The sequence below is a fragment of the Poeciliopsis prolifica genome, unplaced genomic scaffold, assembly GCF_027474105.1.
Source record: "Poeciliopsis prolifica strain line A6 unplaced genomic scaffold, Auburn_PproV2 SCAFFOLD019, whole genome shotgun sequence".
NCBI classification, from domain to species: Eukaryota; Metazoa; Chordata; class Actinopteri; order Cyprinodontiformes; family Poeciliidae; genus Poeciliopsis; species Poeciliopsis prolifica.
Window position 1 is genome coordinate 6,958,948 of NW_026562394.1, and position 20,727 is coordinate 6,979,674.

Here is a 20,727-nt window from a genome sequence, read left to right on the forward strand (position 1 = left end):
TTCTTCAATGTTTTCTGCCAAAGCATATGTCGAGGTGGTACATGGTTGATGAATTGATTTACTTAATCATGTGGATTTTTGCACAAGGTCTGCTGGCGTTAACTAAGGGATTCACTCTGCTGCATAACTCAGTCCAACTAAGCTAAACTTTAAACAGGCTGGGTTTGCTGTGACCCCCTTTCTGCTTGCCAAACAGACCTCTCACAACCTGAGAGGGCAAACTCCAAGAAACGTGTGCCAGCACTTGTGGGTTTGTAATATCCACTTTATCAAAGCAAACTTGCTTTGAGATGATTGTTTTAGCACCAACTGAAATCCTCTCCTCCTCTGCTTAGAGATTGACTCAGTTTTCCTAATGTCTTTGCGTCACTGGCAGCTTCTCTAATTTTTCCTTCCTTAAGCAAGTCTCAAGTTTGCTCGTCTGGTATTGAACAGCCCTGATCACCTTCACAACAGCAGATTATGCCTGGGTAATAAATGAAAAAGTATTCAGCGGATTAGGAACAGCAGTGTGTTATCAGGACTGTGTTTGTGCAAAGGAGTGCAGAACACCGGGGTCACACTAAATAAATGCATGGAGAGATGTGAGTCATATCAGACTCTAAATGTTGTCAGTAGATGCCGGTGCGTAATGGACCTCTTTTGCAAGCAGTTGGGGCAGTTTAAACATGATAACAGAGTAAAGGCTTAATGCAATGTGATAACAAACTAGACTTTTCTGTGAACCCATTATTATTTTAGTTTAGTTTAGATGTTAGCATTGCGGGTTTCTACCCAAACTGTTGTTGTTGGGTTGTTCTTGTCAGCTAAATGAATTTGGAGATTTGCAACTCTTCATAAATTTGTCGGCTGTCATGTGCTCATCTGGAAATAACTGATGGTTGGGGGTTCAAACAGGAGTGAGCAATATTCAAAAGTGACATTCAAGTCTTAACTGGATTTAAGTTATTTAGGCTGCACAGATACTGTTGAGCTCATCTCATTTATTGGGAACAAGAACGTCGTCAGTCATCATCAGTGATCTGAAGCCTCTAGGCAGAAGAGGTACAGATTGGCGTCTGATAAATTAGTGCATTAATAACCTGGCTTGTGTTTTTATTTTCATATATATGTATTTAAAATGTCTATTTCAGAGAGTTTGGACTTCTTTTAGGCTTATTTGCGAAAGACTTCAGAACTAATTTACTGGAAGCTGAATTACATTTTAAAAGCACAAGTTCATGTTGGGTTTCCATTTTGCAAAAATATCTGGATTTTATACTCAATCTTAGATTCTCCATAGTACACATTTGGTCACTATTTTGAATGAATTAAAAATTAATCAAGGCTGTGTAAAGTATTTTACTTTTTGGCTACTTAGAGGTGTGCTTTGTTATCTTTCCTCTTAATTTTCTGTTTTAAATTTGGGGTTTGCACACAACCTTGGTCCCAGTCGCAGGTTACTGCAGCACCCTTACCGCATTACTCCAACATAAGTCATATCTCTGGATCTGAAGGAGGAGTGGCCAGTGTTTATGAGCACAGTGACCTTCATTCTGTCACCTTGGCTGTTTTAACGACCAGAGACATGGCCGACACACTTCACACCGCGGGGATCATCCGAGGTCTCTAGAGTTTCATCTCAAAGTGTTAAATGCAACATTTTGATCGGCAGGTAAAAATAATAAGCAAGGAAGAAAGAGCTCCAAGGTGTCATGTTAGATTTAGGCAGGTTGAGCACCACAGTTTGTGTCGAGAGTTTTTTTTTTTAACCTGCAGTCTTCTTCTTTACCATGACGTTGTTTACTGTCAACTCCTGCCGCCTCTATGATACGAGGTCAAACCTTAAACCCGGGTGATGTAAACGCTCGACTATATGGAGTTGAGGTTGGCTGTAATTGACTGAGCTCTAGCAGAGATGAAGTTTTCAGCCAGTTTATTTAGCTTTTTCAGCAAGGAGATCATTTTTGGATCATTTGTGTTGTGTTTGCTGTGGTTTATTCAATTTTGGATATGGCATTGCTTTTATGTTAGAAATAATAAAAAAAAAACACTGTATTTATTGTATTAATAACTGAGTTGTTCAGTGTCAACATTCTCATGTTATAAGCTGGTGCTCCAGAAGCACATTTCAAAATGTTAAATGGCTTTGATTATAATTTTTAAGATGGAAAAAAACACGTTGGGTATGTCCCAGTTTGAGAGTTTTGCAGGAAAAATCAGCATTTTTATTCCCACTAATTCTCTCCTTGGATTTTCATAGTTCAGAGTGACGTTAGCCTAGATCTTCCATCTTTTTTTTTTTTTATAAGAACACATATTTTCCGTCATTTGTTCTTTTATCTGAGGAAAATGGTGAGGAGCTTCTTGGTCTGTGAGAGGATGAAGTTGCACTATATTTTAGCAAAATGGTCTCAAAACGACAACACTGGTTTATCGCAATCATTTCTTTGACAGTTTATCATGACAGGCGTAGAACTTGGTTTCTCTGGCAACAAGGATTTTAAACCACAGGAAGCGATGGATGTGTTAATTGCGTCCACACCTGGAGCTCAACTACTAGGTATTTAAATAGCTCAAAGTTGTTTTTGGTAAAAGATAAACTTCCTACTTAAGTTCAGTCAGCTTTAACGCTCTTTAAAGCGGTTTAGCGTGCTCTGCACCTGTATTTACTTTGGCCTTTCTTTGTTTTTGCTCCGTCAGGCATCATGTCTTCCCGGGAGCGCCGCTCTGAGGTCTACATAAAGGCGGAGCCGAGCAGCCCGGAGGGAGGCGGTGGAGGCCGGACCAGCCCCGGCGGGGTCTCCTCTGACTCCTCTCAGAGCGGCGGCGGTGGCACCAGAGGAGACGGCGCCAAGCGCTACTCGCCGCCGCTGTACACGCCGGCCCTGCGCTGCCATTTTAAAGACGAGCCTGGCGACGGGGCGGAGGAGGGCTCCACCGGAAACGGAGCGGGGCGCTGCAAGTACGCCCTGAGCACGCTTCCCAAGAGGCTGTGTCTGGTGTGCGGGGACGTGGCTTCAGGTTATCATTACGGCGTGGCGTCATGCGAGGCCTGCAAGGCCTTCTTCAAGAGAACCATTCAAGGTGCGTGTGTTTTGGTGAACAATTTCATGTTGGCATAACACACCGACTATGTCACCTTTAAATGCGTTTATTACTCAGTGATTATGTTTAGTAGCTGATACTGATCTAAAGAAAGAATCAGTGATGAAGATTACATCTATTTAACTTCTGTTTTCTCTCGTTAAGGTAACATTGAATACAGCTGCCCTGCATCAAATGAGTGTGAAATCACCAAAAGGCGGAGGAAAGCCTGCCAGGCATGCCGCTTTACTAAGTGCCTCAAAGTAGGCATGCTGAAAGAGGGTAAGTCCCATACTGACTCATTTTCAGCTTTTTGGGTTTTGCACCGTACATTAATTGCTGATTGATTGGCTTTGTTCTGAGCTGTTTTAAGTGTTTCTTTTCATTTTTAGGAGTACGTCTTGACAGAGTCAGAGGTGGAAGGCAGAAATACAAAAGACGCCCAGAGGTGGAGAACGCAACATATCAGAGCGCCCCTCTATCTCTGACGAAAGAGAGCGAAAAAGGTGAAATCTATTCTCCATATATTTTTTTTTTTCTTTTCACTTTTTGAGTTAAAATATTTTTTTTTTTTGGTGCAAATAAGAACAAAACTTTTTCATTTGGACCTGATTCTTTTCTAAAATACTAATGAGCCCAATCAGAAATAAAGTGTTTAAGTTGTGATATTTATGGAAACACTTCATGCATGTATAACACTATGTGTAATGAAAATGGTATATTTCATTTATACCATAAAGCAGTGTTTATATGACACATTAAGTTAGCCATAATCCAATAGATTATTATAAGAAACATATTTAAAGGGGTACAATTTTTTTGTCTCGTTTGGCTGCAATTTCTCCTAAAAAATGCAAAATGTTTAAAATTTAAATAGTTTAAAAAATAGAAGCCACACACAAAGGCACATTTTAGTAGAACATTTGCAGAAATCTTTTCCTTTTACTTTCCTTTGTTCTTGTGAATTGGTTAAAACATTCATTTAGACTACAAACGGCGCCCTCTACTGCTAACAAAGCCTCATTGAACTCCTTATGGTTCACACAAGCCGCATTAAAAGTTAACAAACCCTTCAGCTTTTGCTGTTAAGCTAATCTAGCTGCTCCATTATCAGAAGAACAAATCTGGGTATAAATTAGTTATATAACCTGAATATAACAGGTTAAACCATTTGCTTTGTGTTGTCATGCAGGTTCCTCCAACATCATCGTGTCCCACCTTCTAGTGGCAGAGCCCGAAAAGTTATTTGCCATGCCGGACCCTCTGCAGCCTGACACGGCCCAGCGGACCCTCACCACCCTCTGTGACCTCGCCGACCGCGAGCTGGTTGTGATCATCGGCTGGGCCAAGCACATTCCTGGTAAGAGACGGTGACAGAGATAAGAAGTGGCGCTAAAGGCATCTGTAGCATAGTAGCAATGTAAGAGATTAAGAAGATCTGATCCCACTGTATAGTAACAAGGCTTTGTAAGGCGGTTGGGTCATGCGGCTTCAGTATTCATTAAAGGAGCCGTTTATGACTGTGCTCACCTTTGAGCAGGAACAGTGGCTCCTCTGCCGCAGCGCCTGCGCTGACACACTTCCTTGTCATTTAAAAGAATTGCATGGTTATTATTATTACCTGCAAGTGTGGATTTACAAATACAGATTTTTCTTTCCCCCTCCACCAACTAAAAATCTGTTGTTGTGCTACCTTTAGCACGCTTCTGCTCAGAGGGTATCACTTCATCATTCACAGCAGCATCTGCTGTGTGCATTTTGTATAATTATCTCTGAAACATGGATGAAATGAGATTCTGGAGGCATCAATGAGTACAAATCTTTTGATGTCCTGTTTTTGTTTTCTTCCTGAAAAAGTCACATCTCAATAAGAATTTTTTTAATCACTCAAGAGATTCATATGATATATTCAGCCCAATCGGATGCTCCTAGGACAGAGGTGGGCAACTCCAGGCCTCGAGGGCCAGTGTCCTGAAACTTTTAGATGCATCTCTACTTCAACACACCTGAGTCAAATAATGAGGTCATTAGCAGGACTCTGGAGAAATTGACTGCACGTAGGAAGTGATTCCGCTATTTGATTCAGCTGTGTTGAACCAGGGAGACATCTAAGAGCTGCAGGACACCGGCCCTCGAGGCCTGGAATTGCCCAGCCTTGTCCTAGGACATCTGACAAACTTTGAATATTTACTTATTTTTGCTGTTTTTCTCCTTTTCCCGTACCAATAATTCATAAGAACTTCCAAAAGTATTCACACTCCATATGGGTTTTAGAATACTTTTAAAAAGAATGTGGGCGATTTGTATTCGGTCCCCTTTATTTTTATACGCCAAGTAGAAAGGAAGCCATGTATAGATGACCCAAAACATAGAGCCACAGCTGCAATAGAATGGTTTGAGCTAAACCAATCAGGCAGTCATTTGTTAAGATGTTATTTGTTTGTCATGTAGAGTCAGATGAGCAGCTCCCTCCACCAATAATGTATGAACCTACCATGTTCTTCTCATACAAACCTTGTGCCTCCTGCAGGCTTCCTGTCTCTGTCTCTAGCAGACCAGATGTCCGTGCTGCAGTCGGTGTGGCTGGAGGTGCTGGTTCTGGGCGTAGCGTACCGCTCCATCGGCTGTGAGGACGAGGTGGTCTTCGCTGAGGACTTTGTCCTCGATGAGGAAATGTCGCGCGTTGCCGGACTGACGGAGCTGAACGCGGCCATTAGCCAGCTCGCGCGCCGTTTCCGTGCGCTAAATGTGGACCGAGAGGAGTTTGTCATGCTAAAAGCCATCGCTCTCACAAACTCGGGTACTTGCATTTTAATTTGTATGCACTAACCTCATTCAGCCTCATGATCTGTCAATTAACTGTGTTCAACACCTCTGTTTATTTACTTTTAAATCTTCTCATAGATTGACTGAATGTCTAAGATGTACATAATAAACCATAAAAGTCCATTAGATGTTTTATTAAGGTGAACTAACAAAATAGGTGTCTGTTATCTGTGTTTCGAAAACGGCTGATTCAGCGACGTCCTATTATGTTGGGCCTGAGTTTTAACATAAGATAAACTATTAGAAGTGATTGTCATATCTCATCCACACTTATGCAGTTTCTTCTGCAACAGATTGTTTGCATTGTACCTACAAAACAAGTGTGAGTTGATAGTAATTGTCTAGAAAGAAAACCAATTTAAAGCGGTTGTGTTACTCACCATTCACCGAGTTTTACAGAATAATTATGCAGCCAACAGAGAGAGCTTCCTCGTAGCTGCAGGTGTGCTCTGGCAACACTGGCTGAATGAATTTAAGAGGACACATTCGCTTCTATTTATACTTTAAAGCGAAGGGGGGAGACATCCAAGGACAGTGTAGCTACATTAACAACGGTGGGAGAAGTTGTAGGAAAGTCTGCAGTCAGAGCTGCTGCTTAAAAACGCAGATTTAAAGAGTCAGCGATAAGAGCAAACGTCAGAGAAGAATACGTCGGTACAATCTGCATATCCTTGTTTCGTTCAACTGGAACAAAAAGCTAAACTAATCTACGTTGTTTCTGTCAGACTCTGTTTACATCGAGGACATGGAGGCTGTGCAGAAGCTCCGGGACCTCCTCCACCAGGCCTTGCTGGAGCTGGAGTGTCAGCGGCGCCCGGACGACCCCCAGCGGGCGGGACGCCTCCTTTTAACGTTGCCGCTCCTCCGACAGACTGCCGGCCGCGCGCTCACCACCTTCTACAGCATCAAGACCCGCGGCGGTGTTCCCATGCACAAACTATTTCTGGAGATGCTGGAAGCCATGATGGACTCCCCTTAGAGTGTGGAACAAAAAAAAAACAACCAACAACAGAGCTGGTCTACAGGGCTAGACAAGTGTTTTTTTTTTTTTTTTTTAAAGAAAAAAAACAAAAAGGAAAGTTTTTATTAGAGAACTATGGAGGGATTTATGCTTCTCATTTTAAGCAAGGAAAGTGTAAGAAAATAAACTATTCACATTTTTTAGACGGATTTTGCTTTTTACACCACGCGGTACCTGCCAAGCTCCAGTTTAAAAAAAAAAAAAAAAATGCAAGTGAAACAGCGTAATATTTGAACTACATCATGGAAGGCTTTTTGTTTTTTTTATGGCATCAAGCTACGAGTACTTTACCACTTCACCTTTAGGTACACAACGGACTGCAATCTGTGTAGCTTTTGAACATAATGCTACATCTGCACATAAAAGCCATATTGAGACATCTAGTATGAGGCTTGAGGGTCCATTGAGGTGGCGGGCAGGAGTTGTAGGCAAACCCATAGGACTGACTTGCAATATTTATTTTTTAAAAGATTTTATTGGCTCTGGTGGCCTTTATTTGAGAGAGGGAAGTGGGTATTGAGAGAGGGGGGAAGAAATGCTGGAGTCGAACCTGCGGCGGCCGTGTCGTGGACTGAGGCCTCCTTGCCATGGGTTGTGCGCTACCCCTGCGCCACCGCAGCATCCCCTACTTGCAATATCTTAAAAGCAATATCATCCATGACTTTCAAAATACAAAACAACAAGAAGCTCGTTAGTATTTGTATCAGTTTTTCTGCATACTTTTTTTTTGGACCCCAAGTGCTTATTATTATTTTTTAATTCTATTCTCTTGTATTCTAGGAATGCAGGATGTATGTGTGGAAAACAGAAAAGACTACAACTTTTTTTTTTTTTGTTTTTAAAATAAGATGGTTATTTAACATCAAGCCACTGAGAAGTTCCACATGGATTCTAAAAGTTATGCGGCACGTCGGAGGATCCATAAAATTTTGTCCTAGCAGCAAAAACCTGGCTTCCAGCAGCACGCGTGTCTGTGGTCGCGTGTAGCAGAGAACAAACGAGATCAGGGAAGAACACAACTTTTATTTATTTAAAATTTTTTTTTTTTTACATTAAGGTTTTGGTGGCAGCGATAGCGACTGGATTAGCAATGGATCCACCTCACTTTGCTTGTTTTTATAACGCCCTCCATCCTACGCTCTCACCTTCCTCGTCCACTACAACCACACTTTGACCTCTGCAGCTGTGTGTCTAAAAGAAAAAAAAACACTTCTTTCATATTTGGGCTATATGTAACACTAATACATGACTGCTAATGTGCGCGGTGAGATTTCGATGCATTTTTCTGCAGTGACGACGAACATTGCATAAAAGATCTCGAATGTTTCGGTTTGAGATCCTTCGTCCTCCTCTTCCTCCTCTTCCTGTGGATGCACACGGTGAACTTGAACCCCGCGCCCTGGATCGGTGCTCAGGGCTACGAGACGTTCAGCTTATGCAACATCTTTCTTTTAGATGTTGGAAACCTTGTCTGGTCAACGTGTCGAAGGTCCTGCTCTTGATTAGAATTATTTGTATAGTCACAGTGTAAATGATCATTTAGGTAAGCAAAAAAGAAATCTGATGTTTAAGAAAAAAAAAGAACGATAACCAGATCCCTATAAATAGAGACCAAAACGGTCAGTACTCTTTTAGCTATGTACAGTTCCATTTAAATAAACAAACATGCAATTTGTAGTGGAAGCTAAATAATAAAAAAAAAAAAGAAAGCCAGCAGATGTAATACTAATTCCCCCCATTACAATATTTGTGCAGCTTACTATGTGCTGATGTTTGTAAAATCTTAAAACTTAGTTTTCATATAGTTTCCCTCTTAGGATACAAGGGTACTTGCATTGTGACTCTGCTGTGGGGTTTGAAATTTTCATGCGGGCTGTCATCAATGTTCCTTTTATTTTTTGTGGGGAGGGCGGGAGCATTGGTTGTTAGTTTAGGGATCAATTTTAAATGGCACTATGAATTCAGTGGCATAGTAAGGTTACAGAAGGCTACCTCAGGAGGCAGCATCAGCCACACGGCCAACCAACTGTGGACGAAACGAACAAGTTGCATAATGGATTTAGCGAATTCGTCGAGCCTGAGTTAGTTTCATTTTTGCTTTTTAAGATGCATCCGACTCAATAATCCTGCTTGAATAGTTGGTGCAGCTGCAAAACTACACTAGCAACATCAGATATCTGGCAGAATGTGACTCAGATTAGCTGTTATCTGAGGTTTTTTTTGTTATTTTAATTTTATCTCTTGATTTTTTTTTTTTTTTTTGTTTTGTTACCAAGCAGTTCTTTATTGCAAAGATGGAGTCGTTCTGTTTATATGTCTGTGTGTTTTCGGTACAAAGGGTTTCGGGGGGGTCGGATTGATCGCTTGTGGTGTCGCTGTTCAAATTATACCGTCATTTATAGGTTCTATTACTAATGTGCACATTAATATAAATGAGCAATACAACAAATTACCAAACCTCACACATTTCCTTGTATAGCCATCATGTACATTTAACATTGCCAGTTATAACTATTAAATAAATAAAAAGGAAAAACAAGTTAATGTTATCTTATTTAGAAAATTCAAATCAATGTTTGTATTCTGAAAGAGTATTTAAATGATTAAATTCTATTTTTTACTCAATTTACTGTCGTTTGTTGACACTGCTTTAATTTTGTGTGTGATACCGGCTGTAAATTTCTGTGTGTAGGCTTTTTTTTTTTCTAGGTAAACAGTTTGATGTCCTTGTCTAAACCTGTTCACATTAAACTCACTGTGAGAAAAAAAGAAGAAAAAAACAAAACAGACCTTCCACTGTCTGACACAGCAGGGAGTGGATTATTGTAGGTGCTTTGTGTTGTGCAATAAATGGACACACCACCACCACACACCATTGGACTCATATCTCTGTGGATGTGTTTATCTATGCGTGTTGTTTTTTTTTTTTTTTTTTTTTTTGCCATTCTCATACAACGCCCTGAGTGTTCACGCAGCTAGCGAGCAGCTAATCCTTTTAAAGTAAATCAGCCCATTCATTTAGATCAATTTGGCTTTGGTTGGCGTCCATCTGTTTTTCCTCTCACCTCTAAGCAGACCTGTCCACGTCCTGTGACAGTGTTGGAACCCTGTTGAACTAAATGCTCTTTGTTAGCTTAGCATAATTAATCAGTGTGCTACGGCTTGTGTTTTGAGAAGAGCTGGGAAAGGAATCATACAGTGGCTTATCCAGTCAGACCCTTTGAACCCTTTCACGTTTTGTCACAGTTGATGATGCTTTGCAAAGCGGCAAAAGCTCAGCCAGATTGGATGGAGAGTGCTTTGACCTTCAAGTCTCGCCGCAGACTCTCAATTGGATTTAGGTTTGAACTTTGAGCCACTTACTGTTCCACTGTCTCTCAGGCTGAATGCTTGGAAGGTGAACCTGTGCTCCAGCCTCCAGCATGCTTTCTGTTTTTAGCTGCGTTCATCACCTTACCATCACCTCTGACCGCTTTCCCTGTCGCCAAGTAAAACCTCCATATAGCATGATGCTACCACCACGTTTCACAGTAATGGTTCTCTGTTTAGGATGATAGGTGAATTTTGGTCTCAGCTGACCAGAGCACATTTCAACTTGATTTCTATGTTCACTTCTGTGATTATTGGGAACTGTAGAGCTTAATGTTCCTTCTTCCACTGTTCCATATAGGCCAGTTTTGTGGCGTGCATGGCGAGTGGTTTTCTGGAGATGCCCACACCTGAGCTGGGAATCTCTGCAGCTCCTCCAGAGTAAAGCTGACTTCAATTTGCATAGACTAAGTAGCTATATATGTTGGTCACACTGCATTTTATTTAGGGGTATCAGTGTGAAAAGGAAAAAATGTCCATGTATTATTTTCCTTCCATTTCACATAAACACCACCTTGTGTTGGGTTTTCCCAAGTTACTGGTTTACAACATGACAAAATGTGATAAGGTTCAAGAGGTTTAAAATATTTTTAATACAGACATAATTACCCTGCTTTAACAAAGGGCCACGTTCCCTTCAGCAGACTGTAGCTAAGGGACAATTAGCTCTACAAACAAACCTGCATTAGCATCGCCATTAGGCTAATGGCTGCTGCTAGCAGATGGCGCTGTGTTGCAGATTTAGCAGGCCCGAACCTGAACGATAGGTAAAGCTTTCTCTCGGACAAACTCTGCGTGGGACACGCCCACGGGCATTTGCTGTGACTGTAAATAACATAGAGTGGCAGTAAAATCCGTCTGACGTGGGCCCTGAACGCACCCTGCTAAATACGCCAGTCGTGACGCAGTCCTCGACGCTAGGAGCCTCGGTTAGCTGCGCGGCTAACAGCGTAGCCGTTATGTTTCCCATGTCTCTTCTTAAACCCACCCAAGTCCTTCGTTGCGTCAGACTGCTGCACTGCTCTCAAGTCACCAAGATGCCGATTAAGGTAACGAACTTTCAGATAGCGTTAGCTTTGATGAAACGAACGCCCTTTGACCTTTAGCAAACGGCATAACAGGTATCTTAAGGGCACCTAAGATAACGATCGTGTTAAATACTTATTTACGTTGTTTTGGGGGCCATGATAGCCGAAAAGCGTATACTGTTCGTTAGCTGTCATTTAGCAGGAAGTTATACTCGAAGCTACCAACTGAAACCTAACATTTGGTAATAAATGGCCTCTTTAGTTAATGCTACTTCTTTGTTACTATTTTGGAAATCGTTTTACTTATTAAAAGATATTCCTGGAACACAACAGAAGGGATTTATTCACATATAAGTCTTTTTGATTTGTCAGTAAGTGTGGTGATTTGTCTCCATCTAGTGGCCTTTAATCGGTATTGCCTATTTTGGAAAAACCAAAATTTCTGTCAGTAAAGATATTTTATCTCGCCATTGAAACAAGGTTTAAAAGACAAAAAGCTACTTATTATTCCATGTCAGATTCCGTGCAGTTTATGTATTTAGTCTAGGTCGTACAGATTTAATATAGTTTCTATTATACAGAGTCCAATTGGGTCCAAATTGAGTTCACTTCATTCTAATACTCTGAAATAGTCAAATGCAGATCCGTCTTCCTTTGAGTTCAGATTCATCTGTGCTCCATAAATAGATTTATTTGAAAGCTGGGAAATAAAAAGATGTTTTTTGTTTTTTTTTAACAAACCAAAATGTAAAAAATAGCTTAAATTGAAAAAGAAACACTACCAGCTGGTATTGGAAACAAATAAAGTGAATATTTTAAAAGATCGGCATTGCTCTAGCTCAATTTTTAGTCATCTTTCGTGTCCTGGTCTCTGTCAGGTTGGTGAAGCTCTTCCTGCGGTGGAGGTCCAGGAAGGTGAACCAGGAAATAAAGTATCCATGGATCAGCTGTTTAAGGGGAAGAAAGGAGTTCTCTTTGCCGTACCCGGAGCCTTTACCCCCGGCTGCTCTAAGGTGAGGTCAGATTTGCCGTTGACCCTCACCCTGTCCTCCACACACCAACCTTTTCATCAGCCGACCTCATTCTTCCTCTGCTGCTTGCAGACTCACCTTCCAGGCTTCGTGCAGCAAGCCCAGGAGTTGAGAAGTAAAGGTATACAGGAAGTGGCATGCATTTCTGTCAATGATGCATTTGTCATGGCTGCATGGGGAAAGGAGCATGGAACAGATGGAAAGGTACATGTCGGATAGAAATATGCAAAATGTATGCTTCTAGTGTGGAGAAGTGTTTATTTGTTTTCTTTTTTTTTTCTCTCTGTAGGTTAGAATGCTGGCTGATCCCACTGGTGCATTTGCAAAGGTAAAAATAAATGCCCCCTATATGCCAGTCTAGTTCAAAGTCTTTGTACTCATCAGCACTTCCTGTTTGTGCTCATTAGGCGGTCGACCTGCTGCTTGACAATGACACGATCGTCCAGGTACTGGGCAACAAACGCTCCAAGAGGTAAGCATTGTTATAGCTGTGACTGTTATTTTAATTTCACAATTGCCGTTTAATTGAGTTCCGAATGTTTATGGACTTAAGGTTTCTTTATATTGTCTTAATAAGGTTGTGTGCCCTTTACCGTTGTTTCAGTTTTTTTCTTACATTTTCTAATAAATCGTGATCCAATGAAGTTGTTAAATTGGACCCAAAGCGACAAATCGAATCAATCAAACCGCTGAATTAGGAATTTAAAGAAAGTCAACAAAGTGTGGTTTAAAAGAAATCTGATGTATACTCTTCACTTGACAACTACACGATGTATAAAGGTATTAACATAGCTAATTGCAAAACATTTAAAATGTTTGTTTTTGTGAATGTATCAAAATAAATCTGGAAATCTGATTGACTTCAACATCTTAAGTTGTTGAAACCGTAAATGTGGTTGTTTCCAGAGATGGCTATTTACTTGCGGTACAGATTACGATCTAAAATCCTTGGCATTCTGAATTATCTGCTTCAGATACGCAATGGTGGTGGAAGACGGCGTGGTGAAGAAGATCAACGTGGAGCCGGACGGCACCGGGCTGACCTGCAGCCTCTCCTCCAGCGTTCTGGCTGACCTGTAGGCCGCGGCAGCAGCTTATTAAGGGTAGCTCCTCTCCCTCAGCTGCTCTGAAAGTTGTACTAACAAAGCTCGCCTCCTGCCAACTGGACCTTGCCTCTCTCCCCAAAGATAGTTGCAAACGCTGGACACAAGTGTCAGGCGGAAGGTGATTAATGCGCACAATTTTGACTTGAAGAGCATTTCCTAGCACAGCCCATTAGTCTTTGCATAGTCCAACTTGAAAGTTAATAAACTTAATTCTTTTCCTCATTGTGTGTTTTGTTTATTATTCCTTTCCATTGAGAAAAGTGAATTTCTCTTAATTTTATATTTAAAACCCTACACCTGCTTCAAACATCCCACTTTCAGTTCCAGAGAGCTTTCAGGCATTTCTTCATATGCAAAACAAATTCATTCTGATTTGTTTGGAAACTCTAAACCGGTGTGGGATAGTCTGCAATAAAAACTGAGCCTCCTGAAAGTGGTCACTTTAGCATTCTGCAGAGTTAATGTCAAGAGAAAGAAAGTATTCATCTTTTACCTTTAGACTCTGCTCAGCGTTCCAGTGACTGTTTTTTCTGTAAAACGGAATTGTCTGGTGAACAATTCTGTTGTTAATGCAGATGCAAAACCCACAAAAGATGGAACTGCTTTAGTTATTGATCCACTTTCTTCTTTGTGGAATATAATTTGTGCCTTTTTGTATTATGAAGTTTGAATTAGCCTGAATTAGTAAAAGCCATTGTGGAAGGCTTTGACAAGCCAGTTGTGGTTCCAGAGTGGAATTAATGTCAAAGCAAATGTATTTTTACATGATTTCAATTTACTGACTAATTCATACATGAAGGGACTGAATCCTTTCGGAGACATGCATAGACCCAAAGGAGCCCCATTTGTTACCAACATGGCAAAAAAAAGGAATTTTCTACAAAGAAATATATAAATATGAAATGAGTAATGGTGATGCCGTAGACAGATGTATGGGACATAAACATTGCACGATGCAGAGAAACATTGCTTTATAAGGTTCTGTCTTTCCTGTGTCTCCAAGAATGCTGCAGTAAAGGGGAAAACAAAACAAAAACGCAAAGCACTTCCATCAGGCCATTAATCAACCAACTCTTTATTTTGATTTGGCTGTAATTAAAAAAAAAAAGACAATTCATAATGTATCTGTAAGCTCAAAATCAACAATACATCTCCATGTTAATGACGACCGTAGGTCGAAGTCGTGTTAAAAGCCTTACTGTTTTAATGTCTTGCGCCTGCCAGGTCAAGCGCAGGGCGAACAGTTCCCCTCAAAGTAATGACGTGTGGCGCGGGCGCAGTGCATTGTGGGTGCCGGTGGAAACAGAAACCAAATAGCCGCTCAATTACGGTTTCGTTTATTTTGAACTGGACGCTGAAAGGTACGTTTTTCACGCTGCCCCGTTCCGTGGCCGTGAATTTACTGCGGGAATCGCAGAGCCGCAGGTTACAGTGAGCCGCGAAGAGAAGGAAAACGAGCTGAGAAAGAAAACGAGCTGAGAAACGTTGTTGTTGTTTTAGCCTTAAGGCGCCTTCAATTCGAGCTACATCATGTCTCAGTAGCGCTAATTTCAAACCCGGAGCTTCCTCGGAGACCGTTTTGAAATGGATTGCGCACCTTTTGGAAGTGACTCGCCCCCCACAGTCCACATGGGCTGCAGTATTTCTGGGTCAGAGGTTTTCCTAGCGGCGCGTGAAGCTAGCAGTGAACCTCCGGTCATTGTGACTCAGTGTTGGCGTCGCGCGCCCATTTCACGGCTGTCTCCGGAGCGCGAGCTTTCCGACAGATACACGAGAGATTTCCCACTGTGATCCGACTCGGTTCCTTATTATGGGTCAGGAACGAACACTGCTTTCATTACGCGAAGCTCGCAGTGAACTCTGCCCTTAATTTGCTGTACAACGCGTGATTAGAAAGGACAATCAAAACAATCCTGATATCGATTAAGCTTTGATTACTGTTTAGTCACCACGTGTCCATCTGTTGAATGGAGTTGAATACATTTGTGTTGCATAGTTGGAATAATTTGGTGAAAAGAAAAATAAAATATTGTTGACCAAAAAAAAAAAAAAGCAGTTAAAAAGGCAGATTTTTTTTTTCAAAAATAAAAATGATGTAATTTTCTATTCCCTGAATCACTTTGTGATCCTTCATGTTGCAGCTCAGCCCTTGGATCTTTGACACAGCCATGTCTTCAACATCCCAGAAACATAAAGAGTTCGTGGCTGAGCCCATGGGGGAGAAACCTGTGATGGCTCTGGCCGGCATCGGAGAGGTCCTGGGGGGAAAGCTGGAGGAGAAGGGCTTTGATAAGGTGCGACTTTTATCCTTTTGGACATTTTGAAGAAAGAAAAATTGCATACATTTCATATCGCAGTCTATGAAGTGAACATAATTGATAAAGGGTCAGAGGTCAGCGACCTGCTTTGTTTGAGGTCTGACTTGCCTGCCTGGATTTTGACTGATTAAATAATGTATTGCTAGTGCTGCATCATAAAATAGAGGCAGTTTCAATTGACAAGAAAGGAATATAGTTTTTTTAATAAAGCATATAACCCTACGCTTTATGTGGCTTTTGACAAAAAAGTAAATAAAACAAACCACTGAGTTAAGATAAGAGGAAAATAAAGATGACTACAAGCTCCTGGTTTGTTTTGCATATAAACGCAGAACCTAATTACAGTTTCATTACAGTTTCAGTTTTGTTGGTTCTGATCCATTTTACTGAATTTCCTGGGTAGTGACAAACTAGTTTAGGTGTGAAAGAGAACAAGTCTTGTCTTTCATTTTCTGTTTGATACAATGTTGGTAAAACGCCAGCTGGCCTTGCCTTTCCGCTGCCACATTTAACAATCTGCTAACACTACAGCAGAGACGAAGAGGAATGGCAGCCAGGGCAGCTTTTGGAAGTTCAGCAGCTTAACGACATGTTGCTCTCAAGGTTTGTTGCAGTTTTATTCATCAATAATGTCCTATTCTTCTTCTTCTTCTGCTAGGCCTACGTTGTTCTTGGGCAGTTCCTCGTTCTGAAGAAAGATGAGGAGCTTTTCCGGGACTGGCTCAAAGATACGTGTGGCGCAAACGCCAAGCAGCAGCGCGACTGCTTCGGCTGTCTTAAGGAATGGTGCGATGCCTTCCTATAAGCCCCGTTACCAATCATGTCGTTTTTCTAACTTGTGAAGTCTGAAATGTACATTACCTCTTCAGCAGTCAGTTCAGTCACAAGTATTCAGTAGTTTTCACAAAATAAGTAAAGTGACATGCGCTTTTTTTAAATGCCACTCATTCAGATTAGAGCTCCTTATGTCATTACTTTTCTCATTGAGCTTGGAAGCCATGCAATAATGGCAGCTTGCAATGTCTACTCACTGGTAATTTCCTTATTATGCAAAACTAATGGATACATTTGAGTTGTAAAGCGCAGAACACCAACTTTTTCTCCTTTTGCTTGCGGGCTACTAATGAGTCAGGTTGCATCTGTGCTAGTTATGCCCCAGCTAGGGCCTTTTAAATGTTCTCACAACTGTTTTATAATTATCTGAATAAAAGATCTGTTCATGAATGTCGACCTTTAGCCTGATCACTTGGCTCTGATATCCCCAAATGTAAATTCAATTCATAACATGCCGCTTTACGCTTTATATTCTCGCATCTAAGAGCAAACACAAAAAAAGGGGTTAGGGTTCATTTTGCCTCTACTGTTCAGAAAACTATCTCTACCCACCTCCAATTCTCAGCATACTCGCTCCATTTTCTTAGCAACGTTGTGCTGTAATCCACTAGACTGCGTCGTGTTTGAAGGGTTTGGCGGAGGATGTAGCATTTGGCTGAGAATAAAACTGATTCTTCTTATTGTAGTAATGTAGAAAATACTTGTAGAAGCTGCTGTTCCTGGAAATGAAGGAACATCACCATCAGACTACACCGGATATGCTTTAAGGTCTCTGGAGCTGAAGATGGGGAATGTACATGTTTAAAGACGCCAGTGCAACAAGCCTAGATACTGTTGAGCTGTAAGCTACGTTACCAGACTTCTAAATAAAGTGTGTTGCTGTGCTTTCAAGTGATTATTCACATCCACTTTTACCTTTCATCTGTATATGAAATTATCAGATGCCTTAAAGCATGCTGTTGTATTAAAATCTGATAACGCTCTCGTTCTACCTAATCTGTATCATGAGCAGCTTTGACCGTAGTCACTGCGGTTCCTCCGTTAAAAAAACAAAACACTGGCCCGTGTGTTTTCATCCGAACTGTGAAAACTTCAGCTTTTCTATTGTGTTTATTATAAAACAATAAACTGCATGTGTCACATTCAAGCATATCTGTCGTTTTATGTTCACTTTAAAAAAGAAAAAATCACAAGAGTTTAATCTTTGATGACAAGAAGTTTTATTTCAGTGCTTCATTTTCCAGGATAAGATTTTCCGCCACATTTTTAAATTTTTTTTTTCCCCTTTCCAGATTTGATGTTTGCAAAGTACCGACAATGCAAGGGGGATGGTCACAAAATTCCAGATGCCAGAGATAATTTTGGTTTTTTTTTACACAGGGATTTGAAACACAAGTAGCCTGTTAAATGAACACCATTGAAAACACTTTGGAAGAGGCGGGCTCTCTGCACAGGAACTTTTCTCTCTCGTCTAGATGGCCACACACGCCTGTCTGCAAGAGTACGTCGTAACTGCCGTAGCTATTTTGTGCTCTAAGGAAATAGAAAATGATTCATACACAACAAATTTAATGTAGTAGCTTATTTTCGCTTCTTTGAGTTCACGTCAAATGTCCTTAATTAATCACTGGAATGAGCTGTAATAGGGTCAGTGTGCTATCGAACTATAAAATCTCCAATTTACAGAGCTCAAATACTTGGACTTGTTGCTTAGCTTTCACAGTAGCAACTAGCCTTGCACGCAGCCACACACGCGCGCGCGTGGTTCAACATCCACGCCACGGCGATACTATAAATAAGCATGACGTTAAGTCTTGACAAAACTGATAAATTATATGCTGATGTTCATAAACAGCTGTTGTCTTTAACTGGTACAAGTAACTGCCAAAAATACCAAAACACGTAGCTTGAACCTTCTGGTAGAAAAAGCTCAATATCATCAGCATACATAAGAAACCACTAAAGAAAAAATTAATGTTTAGGGGTTAAATGTCAAACTTCACCTATAATTTCTGAACATATAGCACCACGGAAAGCTATAAGCTGAATTATGACGTATTCAAAACTAATATTGGATGAATATTTTGCCCATTTTAGCAGTTACTTGTAGCTTCTTCGAGCATGAGATGTACGTGTTTGAAATCAGATGACAGCTTAGAATCTATAGCATCTTCATTAATGAGGCGTTCGCATTTTTGGCTCAAATCCTCCTCCCCCCCCCCCCCCCCCTTTGCAGAAATTTGCCAGATTCAAGAAATTTAGATCAAGACACATCGTAGATGATCCTTAACTGTACATTGGCAGCTTTTTTTTTGTTTTATGCGAGGCTACTATAGTACACCGACGTCTTGTTTGAGTTGGATGTACACGTACGCGCTTGCACATACATGTACATACCGTACATGTACTTTGAATCAATAACAATCCCTGATTTGTCTCAAAGCAGAGCACAGAAGAATTTCTTCTCCCTGAAAGGGTTTTCTGAGGTGGGCACCGGGGTGATCAAGGGGTCATCGCAGGCGTGCGCGTCGCAGTACGCCATCAGGTCGGCCGCCGCCTTCGATACCTGCAGACGAAGACGATCGGCACATTGTTAGAACTGGTTTCTTTGTGGTTGTAAAGAAAAAAAAAGTCAGTTCACTTGTTGACTGAAAGACGAGCAGGAATGGGTGTGACATCGCCAGAAGTGGTTTCCGTCTACGGTTGGAATGTGCTTGTGGACAGATAAGAGTTAAGGAAGGTGCTCGAGGGAACGAAGACGCGGAAACCAGGTTATCGAGCTAAAAAGAAGAGATTCCCAACCCTTTAGATGACAGATTAAAATGACATGACGTAAGGTTGTTTTTCTTGTATCAGGAAAGCAACAATCCATCATCAGTCAGCACAGACTGCTCGCTCAGGCACATGTGGCACGTTCGTTTTGTGTCGGAACAGATTCCTGAAGCAAAGACTAAAGATAAGTTTAGGACAAACAAATGACAGCTGGCTAAGTGACAATTATCTAAGGCTAGCTAGTAGGACAAATAAAAAGAGACAAGACACCTCCACTTATCCACATGATCTTTACCCTTGAACCATTTTAGTTCCTCCATTAAAGGGGGAACGAAAATGTTCCCCCTTTAATGGAAAATTTTTTTCATTTGTTTTTCTAATGTTCCACTAAGCTTCTTTTGTCTGGTTTATGTTAACGGGAATGTTGGGTAGCTGTGAAGAATTCCCGTCATACATTTTGTAATCCCCGAACTACTTGCTCACGTTGCTAGATGTCGGCGTATTGCTCTGGGATTTTATTTGACAAGCCGACACAAGGTTCTGCGTAATCGGTGAAGTGGCAGGGAAAGGAAATGCCATTTTTACATATTTTTACAGCTAAAAATCTGTGCAACGCATAATTGTATTCCGTACCGAGACACCTGTAGCTCAGTCAGACTATTTAGAGATCGCTTGGAAAAGCAGCTTTCAATTCTTTTCAGGGATTCTCCAACACAGACAGGTGGGTTTGAGTCATCTGTAACTCTGGCTTTATGTTCAACCCTATTAGAGCCCATCGCTGACCCTAACAGGTTTGACTCTAACCAGATTTCCGGCTCATTCTGGAGTAAAGCGTCACGTTTCATGGGGATGAGTTAGTTTTCTGTCATGTTTTGCACGTAGGCCAAAAAGATCACTTCAATTTCATCTCACCTTCTTCAACATGTCTCCAACACACGGACTTTGGCTTGTGGCAAAGGGGGTTTCTCATAACAATGACTTTCTTCCCAATCTCAATAAAAAAACAAACTAATAGTTTCAAGGTTTCAAGAGGTTTGAGCATTTCTGCAGAGCTCTGCTAAGATAAGGCCTCTTGTCTCTGAGCTTCAGCAGGGACGGTTCTCCGTCTAATTCCCTCGACTTCTTTCCCCGAGCTCTGCTTTTTCTTTTTCAACCATCTTGCGGTCGCCTACTGTTGGGGGAAAATGTACTCATCTGTCCGTCTCCATCCGAGGTTCCCCACGCGTCATTGCACACATTGTGTGTATGGTCCTAATAATAACTCGGAATGATGAAAAGCACTGAGTCCGGAGCCCCATTCTGCCGGCATCCTTGGGTTTTTGTGCTGGATATATATATATATATATATAAAAAAAT

General features: G+C 41.1%; 4 protein-coding genes across 7 annotated transcripts in view; 3 read left to right on the plus strand and 1 right to left on the minus strand.

Annotated features, from left to right (window-relative positions):
- The window catches only part of esrra (estrogen-related receptor alpha), a 13,948-nt gene extending 4,151 nt beyond the window's left edge, over positions 1-9,797 (plus strand). For 2 of the 4 annotated variants that reach the window (XM_055043596.1, XM_055043597.1), the window contains 6 exons: positions 2,683-3,066; positions 3,232-3,348; positions 3,459-3,572; positions 4,259-4,426; positions 5,597-5,866; positions 6,618-9,797. In XM_055043596.1, the coding sequence (XP_054899571.1) occupies positions 2,688-3,066; positions 3,232-3,348; positions 3,459-3,572; positions 4,259-4,426; positions 5,597-5,866; positions 6,618-6,871 (1,302 nt within the window). In that variant the 5' untranslated portion in view covers positions 2,683-2,687 and the 3' untranslated portion in view covers positions 6,872-9,797. Of the gene's footprint in view, positions 1-2,319; positions 2,543-2,682; positions 3,067-3,231; positions 3,349-3,458; positions 3,573-4,258; positions 4,427-5,596; positions 5,867-6,617 lie in introns of those variants that run through there. The other 2 variants (XR_008606872.1, XM_055043595.1) reach the window with 2 other exon arrangements.
- A 1,228-nt stretch (positions 9,798-11,025) lies between these two features.
- prdx5 (peroxiredoxin 5) lies at positions 11,026-13,669 on the plus strand. The gene is made up of 6 exons (XM_055043702.1): positions 11,026-11,331; positions 12,189-12,323; positions 12,414-12,545; positions 12,631-12,669; positions 12,749-12,813; positions 13,316-13,669. Exons 1-6 carry the CDS (start codon positions 11,242-11,244, stop codon positions 13,419-13,421), a joined length of 567 nt encoding a protein of 188 aa, XP_054899677.1. The 5' UTR covers positions 11,026-11,241; the 3' UTR covers positions 13,422-13,669.
- A 1,058-nt stretch (positions 13,670-14,727) lies between these two features.
- banf1 (BAF nuclear assembly factor 1) lies at positions 14,728-17,746 on the plus strand. The gene is made up of 3 exons (XM_055043317.1): positions 14,728-14,808; positions 15,589-15,741; positions 16,424-17,746. The coding sequence occupies exons 2-3, from the start codon at positions 15,616-15,618 to the stop codon at positions 16,568-16,570; spliced, it is 273 nt and encodes a 90-aa protein (XP_054899292.1). The 5' UTR covers positions 14,728-14,808; positions 15,589-15,615; the 3' UTR covers positions 16,571-17,746.
- Positions 17,747-17,795: 49 nt separating this feature from the next.
- The window catches only part of si:dkey-175m17.7 (uncharacterized), a 35,847-nt gene continuing 32,915 nt past the window's right edge, over positions 17,796-20,727 (minus strand). The window contains exon 8 of the mRNA XM_055043878.1: positions 17,796-19,165. Within this exon, the coding sequence (XP_054899853.1) occupies positions 19,037-19,165 (129 nt within the window). The 3' untranslated portion in view covers positions 17,796-19,036. The remainder of the gene's footprint in view (positions 19,166-20,727) is intronic.